Source organism: Carassius carassius, chromosome 23, assembly GCF_963082965.1.
Source record: "Carassius carassius chromosome 23, fCarCar2.1, whole genome shotgun sequence".
Classification (NCBI taxonomy): Eukaryota; Metazoa; Chordata; class Actinopteri; order Cypriniformes; family Cyprinidae; genus Carassius; species Carassius carassius.
In genome coordinates, this window is record NC_081777.1 from 26050226 (window position 1) to 26072351 (window position 22126).

Below are 22126 nucleotides of genomic sequence, written 5' to 3' on the forward strand. Positions count from 1 at the left end.
TTTCAAACAAGACAGACAATCTGCTTAGTGATCAAGTTCAAGGGTTCAAGGACGCTTTACTGTTGTAAAAGGAAAAGCAAATTTGTGTGCAACATGAGGTTCTAGAAATAGGTTTAATGATGATGTCATAGAAGAACCATTTTGGAGTTCTCCAAAGTATACATTTCTTAAAAAAAACATTTTTTTCTTAGTGTGAAGAAAATTGTAATAATCTAACCAACCTATTTTCCACTATAAGGAACCTTTTGTGCAACTGGAAGGTTCCAGGGATATTAAAAGGTTCTTCATGGAATCATTGATGGCATAAAGTCTACCATGGACAGTTTAGCATGTACTTCTAGTAATTATTTAGCATGTACTTCTGTGTAAATATGGAAGGAGTTATGTGTGTGCATACTGTGCTCATATCTCCATACCTTGTGGTTTGGGATGCAGTGGTGGCCGTCGACCTGAAACTCTTCCATTTACTCCAGTAAGGCTCTTATTGCTGAATCTGCATCCACGGCTCAGCTTCTCATTGTGAAGACCTTGCTCATCAGGACTGTGGCTACCAACGGCTGCAGAGGAGAAAAGAAGGAGGGGAATAAAGTGGTTTCACAAGCAGATTGTTTTATCGATTTGCTTGAAAGCCATACTGTGTGCAAACTTCAGTTGAGTAGCGAGAACACTCTGTGCAGAAGTGAAATGCAAGAGGTTTTGTGTTTTTGTGCTCCTGATATCAGTCAGGGCTGATATAAAAGTGCCCTTGAAACTCAAATGACTTAAACTTGAAACAAAGACTAAAAATAACCACAAATTCCTCTGAGTCGATTACGGAACAAAGTGTGTCAGATTGTTTGGATGATCAATATTCAACCAATGAGGAAGCTTTTTTGTTCACCTTAACCAAGAAATGTTTCCTGAAAAACAGCTTTGCAAATACTGTAAGGCATGCACGTATCTGTCAACAATCACAGCTGACCTTGAAAAGTTCAGATCTTAAAATGACAGTGCAACAGTGATCCATCTTAGATGTGAAATAAAAATAAAAATGCATGAAAATGATCTTGGTTCCCACGTTGTATAGGAAAAACTGCAAACTTTCCAAAACAACAAGAACAAAATATCAGTAGGCTATTTTTACTGCAGAAATTAGACTATTTCTCATAAGTAACAAATACTTTGAAAAAAAAAAAGAAAAGAAAAAAAAAGTATATAACACTACGTTTTTATTAATATTTATCAACATCAAATCAAGATAAAATGGCTTTTCTTTTGCAAGAAAATGACTGGATTGCAAAATGTTTCCTTGGCAGGTTTTTGGAGAAAGGGTTATAAAAAAATAAGAGGTCATGCAATTAGTAAAATCATTTTAGAAGTGGAGCAAATAGTTACTTGTTAAAGAAAGATTTTGATTTTAAGATACTGTAGCGTGTTAACGAACATTCCCCTTCAGATTTCCCCTTTTGTTTTCTTAATGTATTTTTATGTGAAGCGGTTGATTTAATCTTTAATGTTACATTCCAGCAAGAAGCCAGACAAAAAGCAAGTATTCAAAGCAAATGCAAGTATGCAGTCTCTATTAGCTAGTGGTGACGTCAACAGAGAAGGAAACGTTAAATTATTACATTTTGATGACTTAAATATAATTAACAATGACATGCATTGATAAAAATTAAATGCACATAAATCATTCACAATAAGATGAGGAACGTGCATTGAGGAAGTAAACTGCATTCATTTTTCTTTTTGCTGGCATTAAACAAAGAGTGTATAATGTACCATTCAGTCATATTACTATGAATGGGAGAAACTGCAACACACAATACAGTCGAATAAGTCTTGCTCTCTTAACAGCCAATCGCCAATTAGTATTGGCAGAAGTCTTTGCATCACTACAGCTGCATAAATGCAGCCCACAGAAACAATCAGTGTCCTGAAATGCACGCTTGCAGCTGTTCATGCGGATTGACTTGATACGAACCTGAAATATGCTATTTTTAACCATGTTTGAACAAATGGACCAGCATTTATATAGGACAGCTCATGTCCGATTTTGTTGCTGATTGAAAATATTTAAAATGTGAGTTTGACGAGAAGTTTTTGACATTCGGTATTTCCCCAATTAGTAAGGCACAGCAGGCACTTTGTCTTGCATGCCTGACATAGCTGCCCGAAGGAGTTGCAAATATGGCCACAGAATGAACTGACTTTCCTCTAAAAGGACTGTGCTCTACCATAAATCATGAAATAAAACAAATGCATAAAGTTTGCAGACTGCCATTGCAAGAACTGGCTACTATGACATCTTTAGTGCACATTACAGTCAACATACACCACAGTCATAAAACATATTAAGTCTATGTAGGTCCACACACCCAATAAAATCAATGTAGGTGCAATCCTGGTTTAGATTCCTATTTAAATTCCAACGATATTGTTCCTGTGTTTCGTTATCGTTATAGTGGTGTGGACTTCCCTGTTCTCATACAATTAAGGCCTGTTCACAAGAAGAACTATAAAGATAATGATAATAGTATCCACACCAACATGATAAAGTTAACCTCTCCAAAATTTCTTAAGCTTACTTGTAGCCTCATAACCAGAACACTAAGTACATAAGACATTACTGTATGTCATTTTGTAAGTCTGGAGCTCCTTTTCTGAAAATTCCTTATTTGGGTGCAATGAACAGAACACACAAGTCTGTCACTTTCCTCTGTACACTATCTTGTTACCGGCACTCATGCAAATGATGTCTTGCCCATGTCTTCTTAAATCAGAGCATGGGGATGTTAATGCATTAGGAAGCACAAAGAGAGGCTTTCTATGGCCTTCCCAGCTTCATCTGGCCCCCTTTTCTTCACTGCAAACATCTTAGGCCAATACGCTGCATGGGACTGTCCATGTCTGAGGATGAATGATGCTGTTGTGCTGGAAGTAAATATACGGTGGTGGTGGTGGTGGTGGTGTCACGATAGCTTCATGTGTGATTGGTCCATTCATCTCAGTTCTGGCTCAGTTTGTAGCCAGGATTGAAACAAGCTTTCTTTTACGGACCAGAAAATGCCTCTCATTGCCTGCGTTTCACTGATATCAGAAAGTTTCTGTCTAAAATATCTTTGTAATATCCTCAAGGCCATCTAACACTTCCGTAGAATTTGTATTTATTGGCTGAGTGTGCATAATAACTTTTTTGGTATATGAACAAACTCATAAGCTTATGCGGTTAACTATGTCCCCTAGCAACCATCTAAAGCACCATAACACTGTGTGAGTTTTGAATGGACAAGCACCACTAAAGTTTTGCATTTATTTATACAATTGTAATATAAAAATGCACAAAAGCACCAAAATACCTTCATAAACATGCAAAAATAGTTGCTTTATAATTCTAAATAACATTAAGCATTTTCACACATTCAGTCTTATCAGTACGTTCATCAACATTTTCTATCTAGAGGCACTGTGTGATGAGGGCCAGCTGTCAAAATGAAGAAGTTGCAACATTAACGGAAAAGATCTGATGCTATTTGAAAAACACTGTACATGTACAAGGTTAGATGATTGACTCTAACATAAGAAGCATGCTGTCAAACTGTTTGAAACCAAGCTATAAAGCAGCTGACGCAGTTACCTCAAGAAATGCCATCAAACTGGATAAATGCTGAAATGAAAAGCTTTTCTTTATTCGGGAAAATGAAGAATTTTTTCAAAAGATTACTGGTAGAGATAAAGGTTTTCTTAGTAAAATCAGACCATGTCTTACTGAAATTCTTTAACTATAAGTTGTGTAATTTCAAGCGTTGTTATCTCACACAAGACAAATTACTAGGATTTTTAACCTTTATACCAATGGCTTTTCCGCTAAGTGTTTAATGGCCAATTCCGTGAAAAAGCGACAGAGTTTTAGCAGAATTTTGGTGCTGACTTGTGAATGGTATATGAATAAAAGATGGAAAGCTGCTGCAGATGTGGTAAATATACCTGAAAAGTCAGTTTGTCAAACTTGCATTTAAAATTGCATTGATGTGTGAACGTGGTTATTCGTCTACCCTAGTGTGTTTGTGTAAGCATACTGCATCTGCCTAACAAAACAACGAAAACATCCTCAGGTGAATAACGTACCTCATGGCATGGCCTTGCTCAGACCATATAACTGGCCTCTGAGTTACCATGGCAACCTCTTCCCCAAATCCTCTAGCAGATGAAATCGAAACATTGCACATCATAAAAGAGAAACACATGCATGCAGATCCATTAAAAATGTCTCGCTGGGTTTTTGCAGCTATAATTAGGGTTAATCGACGTTTACCTTCACTTTTGAATTAGCGGCAGTTTGGCGTCATTTGCTTGAATGCAACAACAAAATACAACCTATACTGAATATAAAACAGAACTTATTAACAAAACAAATAAAATACACCATGCTATAGGGCAGGCTCTGTCTATTATAAAAAAACAAACAACTTGCATGAAGTTTAAATAGGTACGTAGAAGGTTTATTAGCAAAAAGGCATACACATTGACGTCAAATAATATAAATAAATGACAAACTTTATTTAAAGTAAAAATCAGCATACAAATTGTGGATTCAATAAAAAAAGAAACAAATGTTTAAAAAAAATTCCAAAATCACCTTATAAACAGCAAAAGGTGCTTTGGCATTTAGTTTCGAAACCAAATCATCCGTCATCGTCTTGTCTGTCTCACATCACTCTTCTTGTCAGTCAGCTCGACTCACTGGATAAATGAAATCTGATCTGTGATGCGACTGTCGTTCGGCACCCTGCATTGAGCAGCCACGTTCAGTTTTTAATTGTAGTGCCTGTTCTTTTACTTTCCCTGGAGGGCCACATCCCTGCATTGTTTAGCTCCAACCCTAATTAAATACACCTGATCCAGCTAATCAGGTCACTCAGGCTTTTTTGAAAACTACATGCTTTGCGTGTTGAAGCAGGGTTGGAACTAAACTCTGCAGGGGTGTGGTCCTCCAGGAACTGAGTTTGACCCCCGATGTAGAATTATTTATAGTGATGATGATCCAATCATCAATTTGAGTGGTGGAGGGAGGCTTATTTTTTATTTATTTTCTTTTTTTTTTTAACATTTTTCAAAAATATATATTTTTCTCCTGAATGTTTGATTATGCACTGCATTTTTGTTTTGACAATTGTTGTTGCACAATAGCTAACACAGACCAAGCCTGATTTTGTGAGCTGTATGCGATGCAGCATTACACTAGGTTCACACTCTGTTTGCAGTCCATGTGCGGTACTTCATACAAGAGTCTGCTCCTGATCGGTTTACCAACACATTTATCCATTATTTTGATTTCAAATCCAAACATTGTAACTTAAAATGCTTTTTCAGCATTGTGATTTATTTTATTTTTTTTACACAATACAGTAATACAGTCTTTCATAGACGTGTTTAAATGCAAAAAAATATATAAGAAACCCATTCAAAAAATTTTACTTTTGCATTTATTTATATATTAAGTTGATCAAGCAAATGGAAAAACATTTAAACTACTTTTCTTACATTATTACAAACATTATTAAATAATAATAACGATTGACAGAAACAGTCAGCTCTACTGCCTTTTCTTTTGCATTTAACTATTTATTTAATTCGTATTCATAAAGAACTTTGTTTTCCTACCTCCACGAGTGTCATCTATTATTGCCTTGTTTATCTAAAAGTGATCTTTTCCTTTTAACCTAGCCAAAAAGCAATAGCCTATGTGTTGGCTCTGAAACATAGTAGACTTTAATTATATGCATTTATGGTGTAATTACTAAATTTTTGTGTCAATCCATGTTAATATTTACCGCAAACAATCACTTTAATTCAGCAAGTGCAGTGGAAATGATCTCTGCACTGCTGCAGACGCCCCGCTCCTGGAACACACTGCCGTCTGCAACCGTATGCAGTGTGAATGCTTTAATCCATTAACATGAGCGAGGGAAAATATATGCACTGCAAACGTAATGTAAACCTGCTGTTATATGTGTGCACTGTGAGTGTGTAGGAGCGCTGAATGGTTTAAACACTGGCAAGAATTAAAAAGAAATACAATTTATAAACTTGCATGTAGGCCTATTAACAGGTTAGCAGGAAAAATTTCATGATTGTCTGTGGTTTAGATTCCGGTTCATTTTGTAAACATGCCAAACAGTTTAAGAACAATCACAATAGGATAGATAAAAAAATATTAGTTCACAGATACAAGTTTATTTCAGTTTTGGGACTCAAATGACAACTATTAAGCTACAGCACAATGAACTGAAATCATTGTATACAACTAGCTGAAGTTTCAAAAATTCTCAGTTCCACAAGCATGTCCAGGAACCTCATGAATATTCCGCCTACCGAAACTGAACATTTTAGAAACCAAAAATCACATAACATCACTTCGCGAACTGGTTGAACCAGTTCTCTAAATCAGATTGAATTGTACTCCATTAAGCAGTAATCCACAAATAACATTAATTATTCACTTTTTTAATATGGCTGACACTCCTTCTGAGTCGAAATAAACCATTATCCCGGAGTAATTCATTTACACAAACAGCACACTGACTGAACTGCTGTGAAGAGAGAACTGAAGATGAACATGAGCAGAGCAGCTTGTGTGCAGCGAGCTGGATAACGAACATACACGGCTAATGCTGGAGCGGTTCTCGTTTTCGAGTAAAGAACCGGTTGCATCAGTTTTCGGTTTTCACTGGTACACTCACCCGAGAACCATTTTTTTGGACGCGTCCAATTTGAGAACCGATGAGCGGATGATACTGCAGATGCGTGTACATTTTTAAGTGGACGAAAAGCATGTTATCCAAGTATATATATATTTATAGATTAATGTATCTAATCTGTGTTCTTTGTTCATTTGAAGATTCTGTTAGATTATAGGCCAAAGGGGTTCGTCAGGGATGTTGGACCATAATTAAGACTCTGTGTTTAATAGGAATAAGAGATGATTTATGAAATACCTGTACTGTAATTATAGTTAACCATGACATTTACAAATTGAGTTTGTAGTAAATAGAACAGGTGAGCAAGAGTAGAGCAGCTGATGATATACTGAACGTGCATGCAGCGTGCCGGTTAGAGCGGTTCTCGTTCTCAAGTAAAGAACCAGTTGGATCACTAGTACACTGAACAGTGAACCGTTTCTTTCGGACATGTCCAATATGATGATTCAGCATGAAGCTAATGAATAGGGGTGCGCCGATCACGATTGGCCGAGTTCATTTTCAGTGTTTATTTGCGCATCTTCTCAGTTAACAACGGCTCTGTGTAGTAACAGCTGCTCTATGTGAAATCACGCACCTGATGGAATTTACCGCTGATTAGAGAACCGGCTTTACTGACGAGATGCGCATTAATGATCGGCTGATCGTGATCGGAGCACCCCTACTACTGAACATTACCATTGCCTATTATGAATGACACATCACGTCTGAACCAAACTTGTTCTTTTGGACAACTGAGTCTGTGCTAATGTTTTGAGTGCGGTAAACCAAAGACTTGAATGAAGGGCAATCTGGCAAAACGTAAGTTTATTTAATAACTAATAAATTGTAATGGGTTATGTATAGCAAGTGGATTATGGTTTCTGCGCTGATGACAACTAATTTATACACTTTATATATTCAAGACTCATCATTGCCTGTTACTTTTTTAGGGTGTTTAGTTGTAAAACTTAATTGTAAACTTTTCAAGTCATGATTATGAGGTTTTAACTGACTGAAGTTATGATTACTGACTTTATATATTTGAATGTGTATTTTCATCCTGAGCCGGGATGATAGACTTTATTTTATTATGTCATTGCGAATGATGTCATTACATCAAGGTGTAAAAGAACCAATGAACCGGTTTTTTGAACCAGTTCATTGAAAAGAACTGTCCGAAAGAACCGGTTCTTACAAAAGAATCAGAATTTCCATCACTATCTCACAGCAGTCATTATGAGATCGGTCTTTATAGAGAATGCTGATCAAACGTCCCAAAGCGATTATCGGCCGATACTGTTCGGTAGCCGATCAATTGTAGCACCCCTAACAATAATTGCTGCTAAAATGTTTGCATGGGAAAAAGCTCAAATGTTCCACATTCTCAGAGTCTAAAACACAGGCGTGTGCCAACTTTAGCATTCCTGGCTAAGTACTGAAAAGAGAGAAAAAAAGTCTGTGGTTTGACCTGACTTATACAGAGAGCCCAGTTCAAGATTATGGCTTAAATCAGATCAACATCTGAGTTTAATAACAGCAGGTTGTTCCAGTAAAAAAAGAATGTCTAACCTTGAATGTCACTAAAACCATTCCAGATGTGTTTACATTTCTGTACATGTGAATTTGACACAAAATCCAGTTACAAAATAATAAATCAACCTTAATTTGAATAGTACAGTTTTCAGTTTATGGTTTGGTACTGTACTGTCAATAAAAACCTTGTGGGAAAGTACAAACCAATACAGAACAGATAAGAACAGCTCATTTAGTTTGCAAAATGTGGTGGGAACTGACCATAAGGAGTAGGATTAGTTAGCAAACGTTTTCAGAGCTTGTCATGCAACAGAGGAACAAAGATAGGCAATATATAAACATGAAGGAAGTTAGAAATGCACATATGTTGAACGCATTTCCTTTAACATGCAACATGGTGCCAGAAAATAAAAGCAAACTAACAAGACTGCTTGAACTTGTTCATACATGTTGACATCAAACCGTTGAGAAATTAAAAAATAAAACTGGCATGGGTACAAAATGTCTGAGACAAATTCTTAAAATAGCAAAATATCATATGAAATACTCACTAATGCATTCTGATTGCAATTATTCTATAAAACAACCCTTCACTTTCAAAGTAACCACTGTCACAGAGAAGAAGGAATAACTAGTTTGTGTGAAAATACATAAAAGCTCTTCCAGCTTCCTCCACTAATGTTCTGTTGCCAAGTTTAATTATACGGTCACATCTAAACATACCAAGTTAACCAATAAACAGCAGACTAGCAGTTGTGAGCAGTGTGATCATTGACAAGCCAAAGTAATCTTACCGTCTGTCTGTTGAAATAAGGACAAATAATCCCAGGACAAAGGAGGCAGAAACAAGAGGCAAAAACAAGAGCAGTTTTCTTCATTCAAGCCTTCCGGTCCTCTATAAACCACAGACTGAAACTCCCCAACAAATACACGAGGAAACAGTCCCTCCCTCCAAACTCTCTCACACACACGCACACTCTCACACACACACCCACACACACACAGCACATTCAAGCCAAAAACAGGTGAAGGCCACATTCATTGTGTATAAAATTCACTAGATGTTACAATGTACAGTACATACATAGTACTGTGTGACACAGTCTGACAGATTCTGCACCTCCAAATGAGAAATTCATGATTGTCTTTTTATATATGTCCAACACTGTCATAACCAAGAGTCTGCTAAATATTATTTTGTAGTAAATATATTTAAGTGCCACTATTATGCCTTTTTGACAACTACCTTTCATGCAGTGTGTCATGTAGCTGTATGTGAACATAAATTATCTGCAAAGTTGTGAAGCCGACAAAAAAAAAAAAAAAGATTCGACTCACAATCGCCGAAACGAGTCATCAGGAATCTTATTCTGTTACGGCTCTACATCACGAAGTAACACATTTTCATAATGTTCGCCCACCTTTAAGATCGCCAACTTGCCTGCCCACAGACACAGTCAAATGTATATGTGGTTAACATCATGTCGAGAAGACGCTGTATCCCTCACTATGAGAGTAAACTTGTTAGATCACATCTCATAATTACCACAAACTTGTCAACACTTGACACTTACCACTGAGAAATGTCCTGCTCCAGTCGTGCTTGTGAATCAGTCCTTTGTCTATCAACCACTTCATCTGATTCTTCATCAAACTCAGGCTCGAGTTGGTAAGCTACAATCCATACAATCTTTTCTATGTTTTGATAAGTCTCCAGGGCTGTCATTCTGTCATGGCAATTGGCGTTTCATTTCCGACAAGAGCTGTACACGTTAAACCAATCCAGAGCCCTAGAGGTCCTCTCTGGACCATTCACAAAGGACTGCTGCATCTGACCAATCACAGCAGTGAGGGCTCACGGAAAGGAGGGGTTTAGAGAGACTTGATTCTTTGAACTGTTTCGCACGAGTCGTTTATGAATCATTTAGAAATTAGGTCAAATTAAAGCTATTTTCTGAGAAAACTAACATGTTTTTGGACCTTGCATGCATGTAAACCTGTTTTAGGAGACTCGTGAAACAATATTCGCAACCTTTAAAATGGCATAATAGGGGCACGTAAAAAAAAAAAAAAATATATATATATATATATTTGTTGCATTGAAAAGCCATTCTTTAAAAATTCTCCTTTTATGTTCTGGAGAAGGATACTTGTGAGGGTGAGTAAATAATTACAAAATGTATGCATCATTTTTGATTTTGAAGATAAATGAGGAAGAAATTTAATGGATTTTAGACATAATGGTCAAGATATGAATTTTACGTGGAAGAAAACAAGGCTGTGAGAGTCTTTCTTTATAATGGCCTGCACTGTGAAAAGATCGGAGATCAGACGTCATTTTCAAAACTGTTCTGTAGAGTTTTTGTCTACTGAAAGTCTTCTGGAAAGCTGAACAATTGGCATGTTGTTAAAAAGCAGTACAATCCATTGAACGCATTGTACTTCTATTTCTCACAACCTCATTTTCATTCCTGTAAAAAAAAATGAAATAACGTGGCCTGTGGTGCCCTTTCAACAGCCTCGAGCAGAATCAGTCTCATTTCAAACCCTCTTGGCACACAAACACTCTCACGTTACAAAATCCTGGGCAGAAAATTCTAATAGACTCAGGATAAAGACGCTAAAATTAAATGGAGCTCTTACTCGAGGGGCACCGATTGAATGGCAATCATTCAAGGGTGGGAAATGATAAATGGACACACACACACACACACAGTAGTCTTGAACATGTAAACTGCATGCAAAGCTACACCTTACAAGTTTATTAAACTGTTTACCAGATTCCATAGGAAATAATCTCATTTTCAACACTGAGTGCAGACAGAGAAGAGACCGGAGCACCTGGTGTTGCACAACCATCTTGACACATCTCAGACAGCCACAACTCAACTCAAACCTGACGCTTGGGTAAATACTGATGCCCTATCTGTTGCATGCAGTTAATGAAGTCAAATTTTCATATTCTGCTTGGATCCCTTCCCGTGTCAATTTAAAGCTACTTTTAGTATTTCCAATTTGGAGGCTCACAGACATGAGATCTGAACATCAACCTGCCATAGCAACAGTATCTACAACAAACACTCAAGAGCTGTCAGTGTATAACCTATGATGTAATGACCTAGGCAGGTCAGGTGGCAATTTTCTGCTTTACTGCTCAAAGAAAAAACTTTTCATTTTTTTTTTCAGTTTGTCAGAGAACAACATTTATTTGAAACCGAAAACGTACATGCATCCTTGGTGAACATCTAGCCTATATTATAAAAAAAAAAAAAAAAGTCTATATGAGATATAGTATGTGACCAAAACCACACCATTAACCATCTGGTTATAAGGTTAAGTTATCAGATCACAAAAAAGGTGAAGTTCTCATATAATCAGTTCAGTGATATCTCTTACATTTGGCATTATCGTAAGTCTACAATTAAAATAAGCTCAGTACGGCATTCCTGCCTCGCTTGACAAGTCTGACCAGTACAACTACTCTAAAATCTTGTCACCACAGACTTCCATTTCTATTCTCATATAAGCTCTGGAGAACAAAAGCTTTCTAGGTAATATTGATCTGAAAAATGAAAACAAACTTTGTGAAGTTGACGAGGCCTTTGTTTAGACACTGCACAATATGTATTCTTGTTTTTGAATTTTAGTTGGTATTTATTGAACACTTTTTACCAAAGCAATAAAAGCAATTTCTTCCATTATAAAGTATTTCTTTTTTGGTTTTGTTTTAGAAATCTTGAGAAAAATTATATTTTGTAAATTTCCTTCATGTGGTATTTGCGCTGGATAGCTCACCGTTTAAATTCATTGGTCCAGTGATCGTTCCCAACATAATTGTACATTAAACATTAAATATGGTCTGATATAACTACAAAATTCTCCAAATTGGTCTTCATGTTAACCTTCTTCCATTATTCAAGAAACACAAAAGAATGCATAGAAAACAGAACAATGCTGGGTGAAAAAACGAGGGGGATCTGAGGTTGATGGATCACTGACAACATTGCATGTTCAATGCATGTTTAACTGTGGTTCAGTCATGCATATTCATTCCCATAAGCCTTAAAACTATTATTACATAACATAACAAAAGGTATCTCTTACAGCGGATCATTTAATTTTTTTAAAGAAAAAATTCAATCTGACACACCATACATATATCAACAATTCCAGTAAATGGTAGACTCCCAAGGATCAGAGCTATAAGTCTTACCAAATGGAGAAAGGAATAGACAGATTAGGAAGCAGAAGAAGAGAGGGTTGTTCCCCACCTTTGTTCTGAGCGATCTTCACCCCAACACAAGGCTCCTCTTCCTCAGATTGTTTGGAGGGAAAGCAGCTGGGGTTACCAGCTTTATCTGAAAGACACCAAGAGATTTATTTAGTTAGTTTTACTGTCTGCACTTGCTTTTCGGTAGTTTCCAGAAGGTATTTTGAGTTGCTTTCATGATCCTAAATGATGTAGATGCAGATGGAAATGGAGGAGGATAAAGATTCTGAGAAACATGTGTGTGGGCTAAAAATAAGAACAGGAAGAGATTTGCAAGAATTTGTGCCAAATGGTAAATGACACTAAACCATTGATATTAATAGAGTGTTAGTCCTGCAATCAGCCTCCATTCTTCCGGAAAGACTTTTCATTAGATGTTGGAAGATGCCTTGAGGATTGGATCCCATTTAGACATGAATGCTATTTCATCTCAAAGGTGTTCAGTGGAGTTCAAGTCTGGCTTTTCAGCAGCCCAGGTCTTTAACACAAGACTCAGTAAATGATTTTGATATGAACCTCACTTATTGCACACAGCACTCTCCTGTTGGAATACAAAAAGGACCTTTTGCAAAATATACAAGTTGGAATTTTTACATAATGATAAAATTGCTAAATAAAAAAAAAAAAAAAAAAAAAAAAAAAAAAATTATATATATATATATATATATATATATATATATATATATATATATATATATATATATATATATATATATATATATATATATATATATAACATTTATACAAAGTTGGGAGCTTAAAATAATGTCACAGTACAAAATAAATAAAACAGGCCTAAATAAATTATATAAAAATGATCAAATTTATACAAAGTTAGAAATGTCAATTAATGTCACAATAAACAACACATAATGAGCAGGCTTAATTTAATTACATGACAAATTACAATTTATACAGATTTTAAACTTAAAATTTCACAATGCAAAATAAATAAATAAAATACACCTCATTTAATTATATAAAATTCTATAGGCTAATGTATAGGAAGTTGGAAGCTTCAAATGATGCAAATTTATAATGCAAAGTAATTCAATAAATAATCAGAATCTGTATGCAAAATATAATTTTCCCCTTAAAAGTGAAAACATAAAACTGTACTATGCATAATAGTATGACTGCAGAACGACTGAAGTAGATATATATGTCTTTTGGATGATAAAAACAGCAGAAGGAGCGGAAGGTCTGTGTGTGAATAAAGAGGATGAGAGAACATTAATCCAGCATTTGTAGCAAAACAAAAGAAAAGTAAATCTCCAGAGACTCACCAGTAATTAATTCTGCTGTAATATCTAGGGCATGTGAGAGCTGTGTTAATGTACTCTATTTCTAACGCACATAAAAGATGAAAGCCAATCGGTGAACAAGTGGCATGGGGTTGCCAACTGTACACACGTGTGCATGAAAGCACACACTGACACACATGCAGTTTATAAAGCGCTCAGCTGAAAATATAAGAGCACACTAATAATATTACCCTACTGAGAGAAAACGAGAAGAGAATAGGGAAGTACAGAGTGACAAAATACAGTGACGAATGATAGAGAACTTACTGAATAAATTGAGAAGCAACAAAACAGTCAGTCAGTTCAACGTACAGTGAAACAAGTTTAAAGTAATTTACATTTTGAGTGGGACAGGGTGTGTGTTTGTGTTTTATCCTGTACGTGAGATTAAAGCAAGGCTTTTTCCTTGTACCATCTGGAGCCCTTGTGACAGAAAGATCTGGTGTCCCCCGCACACTCGAATGTGCACACATGCTCACATAATAGCCATTTTTAATAGCAGCTTTACAAAAAACACGCTCTGTAGGCTAACACAACAACCACAACAAACAAACTTAAACGAAGATGAAAGAGAGGGCTGGTGGGACACTTTTATATGAGCTATCAAAGACAGATTCTCAACAAACACTGCAAAATGAGTTACTGGGTTGTATAGAGCTGGATAACCATGCATAGATGTTTCCATGACATTCCTCGTATAGAAACACAAAATACAGCCATCTTTCATCTGAACACAACGGAAAATAGCAACGACATGTTTTATGAGATTATTTATGACCCTGTGTAGCATGTAATTTCGCATTTATGTAGAGCCCTTGTTAGAGCATTAGAGGAGATGCGCCATGAATCATGTTCACAGTCGAGTGGCCATTATAATTGTAAATATTGTGGTTTCCAATAGGCAGTGAATTATGGATCTGATCGATGCAAGTATAAATACTTACCTTAATCAGGCTCAATCAATTTCCAGAATGTACGCATGCATTTAATGTATTTGTAACCATCTAACAGAACAGTAAATTGATTTATGATGCATGAAAGCAATGCTCCATCACATCACATCGATTTAATATAGACACAAAAAAACTAAGACAGCCAAAGCCTTATAAATATAGTAGCCAATTTCCACCAGAATACAACAGCAGCTACTGTCATTAATACTTTTTATATTTTTTTTTGATGATGCCAAGGATTAATAAAATCCCCCACTGCTTTATTGTAGAAATAATCAATATTAATAAAAGGAAGCATTAACAACTGATCACAAACTGCAGCTTCTTATCTGTGCAAGTCATATTTAACCCAAACATCAAAAAGAAAAACATAAGTTAAATTTTCTCTAAAATTATTATTTTTTAAGCATTATATATACACTTCCATGCATCATTATTCTCAATATAGTTTTTTTCTGTATTACTAATATATTAAAATTAGTACAATTTTATTTTTTTCTCAATTGTCCTTAAAAACTATAATCTATAAATTCATTTAATCATTTATTACAATAATGAGAATTTGGGGAAAATATGCTTGATTAAATTAATAAATTAATGTTTTTTTCTTTTTCTTTTTTTTAAGTAAAAAAAAAAAAAATAGCACATATCTTTTGATTTTGGGGTGATATATGGCCTGGACATGGTTTTTTTTTTTTAACCGCTGTGTGAGATTCACCTGTTAGAATCTACAGCAAACTCTCCACAGATTTAAAATGTATACCAACAGATATAGAAATGACCTGTTTGTGTGTTATTAAAAAAATCTGACAAAAAGCATCTCTATCGGACTGTAAAATTTGCAGAGGTCTAAAAACAAGAATCATGTGTACAATGTGAGATCTTGGCTCGAATCTATGTGAGCTGAAGGTCATGTCATTAGATGTATAAGGAAACACACACATACAAAAAAAGAAGAGAAAAAATACCTCTGCTCTTGGTTCTACTGTGTGTCCTGGTCTGCGTTTTTCTCACGTCCCTAAGATGTTTCTCCATTTTAAGCATTAATCAATACACTAAACAACAGGGAAATGGCCACATTATGCAACTCATCTTACAAGTGAAATTCATAACAAGCAGCTGCAAATGTTTTTGTCCTTCCTGTGTTTGTGTCGCACTCCTTTCCCTCACTGGTCACAAAACCGGTTTCCCAGCCAATGTGAGAAGCAGGACACTGACTAGGAGTCAATGTTTATTCAACAACAACATAGACACTATAAAAATCATCTTAGATGATGCACCATGCTACCAACACATCCAGAGAAAAATAAAAATAATAAAAGCAACTGCAGTAAAATCCCCCTAATGTGCAGTTTAAAAGGATCCAGTCTCCTCAATTTTTCATCTACAAAATGTTATGTGTGCATAAATGTGCTGAATGTTGTCGACTAATTACAGGGATTGATAAAAGCTGCTGAGTGAGAGATCAATGAGAATGTAGTCTATGTGTAATTATAGCAACAAATCAACACTTTTTAGCTTTCATCTCTCTAGCCTCATTTTGTCCCAATGTGAACAGAACTGTGGGAATGTTTGAAACCTTTCTTAAAAACAATTATAGCAGGAAATGAATGGATGCTACATTAAAAAAAAAAAAAAATCTTAGTCTTTGTCGGTCACAGAATTTTTTATATGCTGACTGAGCTTCACATAATTCTGCAACCCTTGATTAGGTATGAGCCTCTTTTCTGTTTTTATTTAGCTTGTTTTGATGTCATTTTTCTGCAGCACAGTTCTGCTTTTTGCATCTTGCGTGTGCATGATTAACTTCGCAACTGAAAGCAGTCACATGCTTGACACGGAGAAACAGATAATAAAAAAATAAAAAAATTCTCAGTACGAGACCGTGGGCAGTGAGCTCATCATTTATAGACACAACCAGGACTGTGTACGATGCTACCACCCTTAGGTGAGAAAAATAAAAAATGAGACCACATTCATGTCAACTGTTTCTCTCACACAAAACAGCATTTAAGAGAACAACTGGAGACTTTGCTGTAAAAAGTCCCCTAGAAGTTTAAAAGTGATCTCAATAATGAGTGAGCTCAGAATTGCCTATAGATAATAAAGTTTGCAATCAAAAGTCAAAAATCTTAATATGAACTCAAAATATCCAATGTTATAGCTCTATAATTATGTAAACTTAAACTTCTGGCCAAAAGTTTGGAATTATACATTTTTTTTTACGTCTCTTTTTTTTACTTTTTGAAATTTGTATGCTCACCAAGGCTGCATTTGTTTGATCAAAAATACAGAAAAAAAAAGAATATTGTGAAATAATAAATTATTACATTATTGCATTTAAAATATAGATTTTCATTATTTTTTTAATATATTCCTGTGATGCAAAGCTGAATTTTCAGCATCATTACTTCAGTGTCACATGGTCCTTCAGAAATCTTTCTACTATGATGATTTTAAAAAAAAAAGTAAAAAAAAGTCATTGTTTTCACAAAAAAATATGAAGCAAAAACTGTTTTCAATATTAATAATAAAAAATAGCCATTATTAACTAACTGACAACCAAATCAGCAATTACAATGATTTCTGAAGGATTATGTGAAAAATCAAAAGAGAGTTATGATGTAATATTTATGGGTACAAAATATATGGCAAATGTGCAAGAAAGAAAAGAAAATCAGCTTTGACAACACAGGAGTAAATTACATCTTAAAATACATTTAAAATAGAAAACAACTATTTTAAATTGTAATAATATTGCTGTCTTTGCTGTATTCTTTATTAAATAAACGCAACCTTGATGAGCATAAAAGACTTCTTCCAAAAACATTAAAAACCTTAATTATTCCAAACTTAGAACTAGTGTAATAGTCAACGCTGATTCTCTTCTTCCTCAGCTTATGACTATATTTTATGATACACACCTCAGACAATGTTCATCCTTAAAAAGAGACAGAGAGATTGACAAAGCGCTTGAACCGAGGTGCTAAAGCAGTCTTAGCCATCTGTGATGGTTACTAGATATGTGTAATTTAACACGTTAATGAGTCTTAAACACTCTCCTGATCCTGTAAAGAGATACTTCTCTGCTTAATCTGATAGCTGTGTGGTGTTTGCTGGTGTCTGGATACTGATCACACACACACACACGTACACAGATCTCCACCTGCTACCATGAAGCACCTGGACCTGTTTCCACCTCCATCTGTTTCTGCATCTGTGTCTGCGTTTACATTAATGTGGCTGATTCACCCCAGGATTGCTCATCGCTGTGACCGCAGCACCAAAAAATCTTTTTAAATATGTTTTTGCACACAAAAGCACCGTCCAAATCCACCCACGTACAGACACACTGCTGCTTCAGTGTCTACAGAGTTAAATATGCATCAACCGAGACAAAATACCACAAATAAACATGCTTTAATATACAAAACAGCAGGTTTCTATTCAACACCACGTAGTTAAAAGAATAAACCGTACAGTCTTCTGCAATAAACCTTAAGAGCTTCAAGAGCCACAGCCCTTCTCAGATGTGGTCAGCAGCGGCAATCTTTACATGTGAAGAAACACCACTGACCTGACTCTTCATCGGATTGGAGACAGCAGCTGTGTGTGTATGAGATTTCCACTTCAGTTCAGTTCCGTCGTCCTTATCCAGAGAATCAAGCCAGACTGAACAGACCTCTCATGAACCCTCCTTCTCTAGCCGTGCTGCCACAGACTCTGCATGCTCCATCCTTCCTCTCTCTCTCTCTCTCTCTCGGTCTCTACACTTGCTTTACTGCTCCTCCTCCTCCTCCTATTCCCCCTCTCTTGCTTCCCCCGCACACTGTGTTTTCCGCTCAGCCTCTGTTTTTCTCTCCACTGAGGATAATCACATTCCAGAGGAGGGACAGCATATGGCAGGGAAACGCCACACACTCTTGCCTGTCCGTCTTTATGTGCCAATGTGTGTGTGTTGCATGGACAATTAGCCCTATTTTGTTGCTGGAGGGGTGGGCCAACAAACGTGTGAGTGGGGGGGGGGGGATATCTCAGTATAAAGGGGTGGGGTGTGACTCAAAAGAAAAATCTAGAGGAATATTGATGAGTGGGTATGATATCTGGAGAATGCCAGCTTTTCTCCTCTGATTGGTCGGGTCACTGGAGTCCACGTATCGCTGTAATTCAGCAGAGGGGCGAAAATGAGGCTGATGCTATTGGAGGGCACGCACTGGTCATGTGACGAAAGGAAAGAGCCACATGGGAGACTGAGGAGGAATACAGATGAGTCAGTGATTTGTGGGGGAAGGTGGAGGGGAGTGGATGGCACTGTCACCACCTACAATATTCTCACACTTTCGGATGATAAAACGAAGCCAGTAGGGAAATGTAACTCTTCTCCATACCAAAACAAAGTACAGTGGTAATAAAATGGGTTATGGCATGGGTAATCTTGATACAGGCCTACCGTGTGAAGTTTTATGAATATGGTTATCTTTTAGTATCATGGTACACAGAATATATATTGAAGTGTAACATTGTATTAATGTTGCTATGATACTGCCACAGTACATTGTATAAGGGATCTTCACTCAAGGGATATTCAAAATCTCAAGTTATTACAAACACAAAATTATGGTGCGAAGGATAAAAAAAAACACCTAACTGTACATCCCCCCCCCCCCCCCCCAGAAATTAATAGGAACAATTACAGTTATTGAACTAAAAAATAAAGATGGTAAAAATACTTACACACACACCAAATGTGCCAAATTACTAACTAGGATAATTAATATCAACATTATCTGACTACCACCAAATTATGTTTTTTTCTTTTGAATTTCTAAAGTTTTTCATTTATTTAATTATCTAGCATTATTATTTGCATGTTTATTTAATCGGATTTCTGATTCTGAAAGTTGCTCTGTGATCAGAAAAAAACAAGGCTTATAGCCCGAGGTGACAGCGTCATACTGAATTCCCAACATGCCTTCAAATGTACAGTGCACGCACACAATCACACTTCAACACTTGACTATAAGCCTCATAACTATTTCTGTCATCTGCCTCGGTGAGATGACCCTCGTGCTAATTCGACCAGACAGGCTAAACACTCCTGAGTCCTGACCTCTTTCAAGTCACACTTCTTCTTGTAGTCCCTTTCTGTTTTCAATCATTCGTCTGACTTCTCACTCCTCACACGCAAATGATCGTCACCATTCTTGCCCTTTGACAACTACACATCACAGCAAACGCACACAACACATTTCACACCAAGCTCCTTCATGCTCCTGCCCTGATGTCCTCCTTCCATCAGTCCATGTTCAGTGCTCTCCTCCCCCTACATCACTTGTTGTAAATGAAGCCTTAGGCCATGTCTATTACACTGCCATTTTTCAAGAAGCATAGAAATCTCTCATATTCAACCGGATTTCATCTACAGAGTGTATTAATATTTTTATTAGGCCTATAAAAAAAATCTCTGTAAATGAAAATATAGAATTGTAATAATCTAATCTTTTGAATATATTTTATTATGTAAGATTCATATTATTATTCTCTTTATAAATGATTTCTTTTATAAATGAACCCCAGAAGGGTTGTTTTTTCCCCAACCCTATTATTATCATATAGAACAGCAAATATACTAATACATTTTAATACACTGCAAGTATGTATCAATAAATAACAATGTGTGTGTGTTAGGGGGCTGTTGACTGACCATTATGATAGCATTTTAGTCTTGAAGACATGAACCTGATATGATCTAAAGATCAAATCTACTGTGACTAAAGCAATCATTCCAATCATCTGTCATCTAGTCTATCTATTGTGTTCATGGTGTTGTTGATACAGATAGGAAATGTCTCAGGTCAATGAGTTAAGTCACTCGATCTGTAAACTGTATTACTGTAGGCTACAGATTTAATGAGGGCAGGTGTGGAGGTTTGTGTTCTTAAAACGGGTGCATTATTATTGAGAAAAAAAGCCCTTCCTGTCCTTGTTATAAACTCACAGCATCACCAAAATACCATCTCAGCGTGCATAACAACACAAACACGCTAGTTCAGATTTCCTGTCAGACAGCTTTGTGTGGGTGTAGGTCCTGAAAGCCGACGAAAATGTTCCTCATTGCTGTCCAACTTGGCTCAGTTAAATATCAATAGGCACTTGAAGGGAAAACAGAACTGACACTCCCTATGTAGTTACTCTCCTCTTTGAGAAATATTGTAATTAATACACAAATCTCATTTGTACTAGTCACACACACACACACACACACACGCATACAATAATATACAGTCGTGGCCAAAAGTTTTGAGAATTACATAAATATTGGAAATTGGAAAAGTTGCTGCTTAAGTTTTTATAATAGCAATTTGCATATACTCCAGAATGTTATGAAGAGTGATCAGATGAATTGCATAGTACTTCATTGCCATGAAAATTAACTTAATCCCAAAAAAACCTTTCCAATGCATTTCAGTGCTCTCATTAAAGGACCTGCTGAGATCATTTCAGTAATCGTCTTGTTAACTCAGGTGAGAATGTTGACGAGCACAAGGCTGGAGATCATTATGTCAGGCTGATTGGTTTAGAATGGCAGACTTGACATGTTAAAAGGAGGGTGATGCAAAATCATTGTTCTTCCATTGTTAACCATGGTGACCTGCAAAGAAACGCGTGCAGCCATCATTGCGTTGCATAAAAATGGCTTCACAGGCAAGGATATTGTGGCTACTAAGATTGCACCTAAATCAACAATTTATAGGATCATCAAGAACTTCAAGGAAAGAGGTTCAATTCTTGTAAAGAAGGCTTCATGGCGTTCAAGAAAGTCCAGCAAGCGCCAGGATCGTCTCCTAAAGAGGATTCAGCTGCGGGATCGGAGTGCCACCAGTGCAGAGCTTGAATGGCAGCAGGCAGGTTTGAGCGCATCTGCACGCACAGTGAGGCCAAGACTTTTGGAAGATGGCCTGGTGTCAAGAAGGGCAGCAAAGAAGCCAAAAAAAAACATCAGGGACAGATTGATCTTCTGCAGAAAGTATAGTGAATGGACTGCTGAGGACTGGGGCAAAGTCATATTCTCCGATGAAGCCCCTTTCCGATTGTTTGGGGCATCTGGAAAAAGGCTTGTCCGGAGAAGTAAAGGTGAGCGCTATTATCAGTCCTGTGTCATGCTAACAATAAAGCATCCTGACACCATCCATGTGTGGGGTTGCTTCTCATCCAAGGGAGTGGGCTCGCTCACAATTCTGCCCAAAAACACAGCCATGAATAAAGAATGGTACCAAAACACCCTCCAACAGCAACTTCTTCCAACAATCCAACAACAGTTTGGTGAAGAACAATGCATTTTCC

At 36.5% G+C, this 22126-nt stretch overlaps 1 protein-coding gene across 5 annotated transcripts in view; it reads right to left on the reverse strand.

Annotated features, from left to right (window-relative positions):
- LOC132101653 (FYVE, RhoGEF and PH domain-containing protein 4-like) overlaps positions 1-22126 on the reverse strand; it is a 43056-nt gene that overhangs the window by 12712 nt on the left and 8218 nt on the right. For 3 of the 5 annotated variants that reach the window (XM_059506754.1, XM_059506756.1, XM_059506755.1), the window contains exons 2-3: positions 12527-12613; positions 417-557 (exon numbers count right to left, since the gene is read on the reverse strand). In XM_059506754.1, the coding sequence (XP_059362737.1) occupies positions 417-557; positions 12527-12613 (228 nt within the window). Of the gene's footprint in view, positions 1-416; positions 558-9049; positions 9143-12526; positions 12614-18359; positions 18634-22126 lie in introns of those variants that run through there. The other 2 variants (XM_059506757.1, XM_059506758.1) reach the window with 2 other exon arrangements.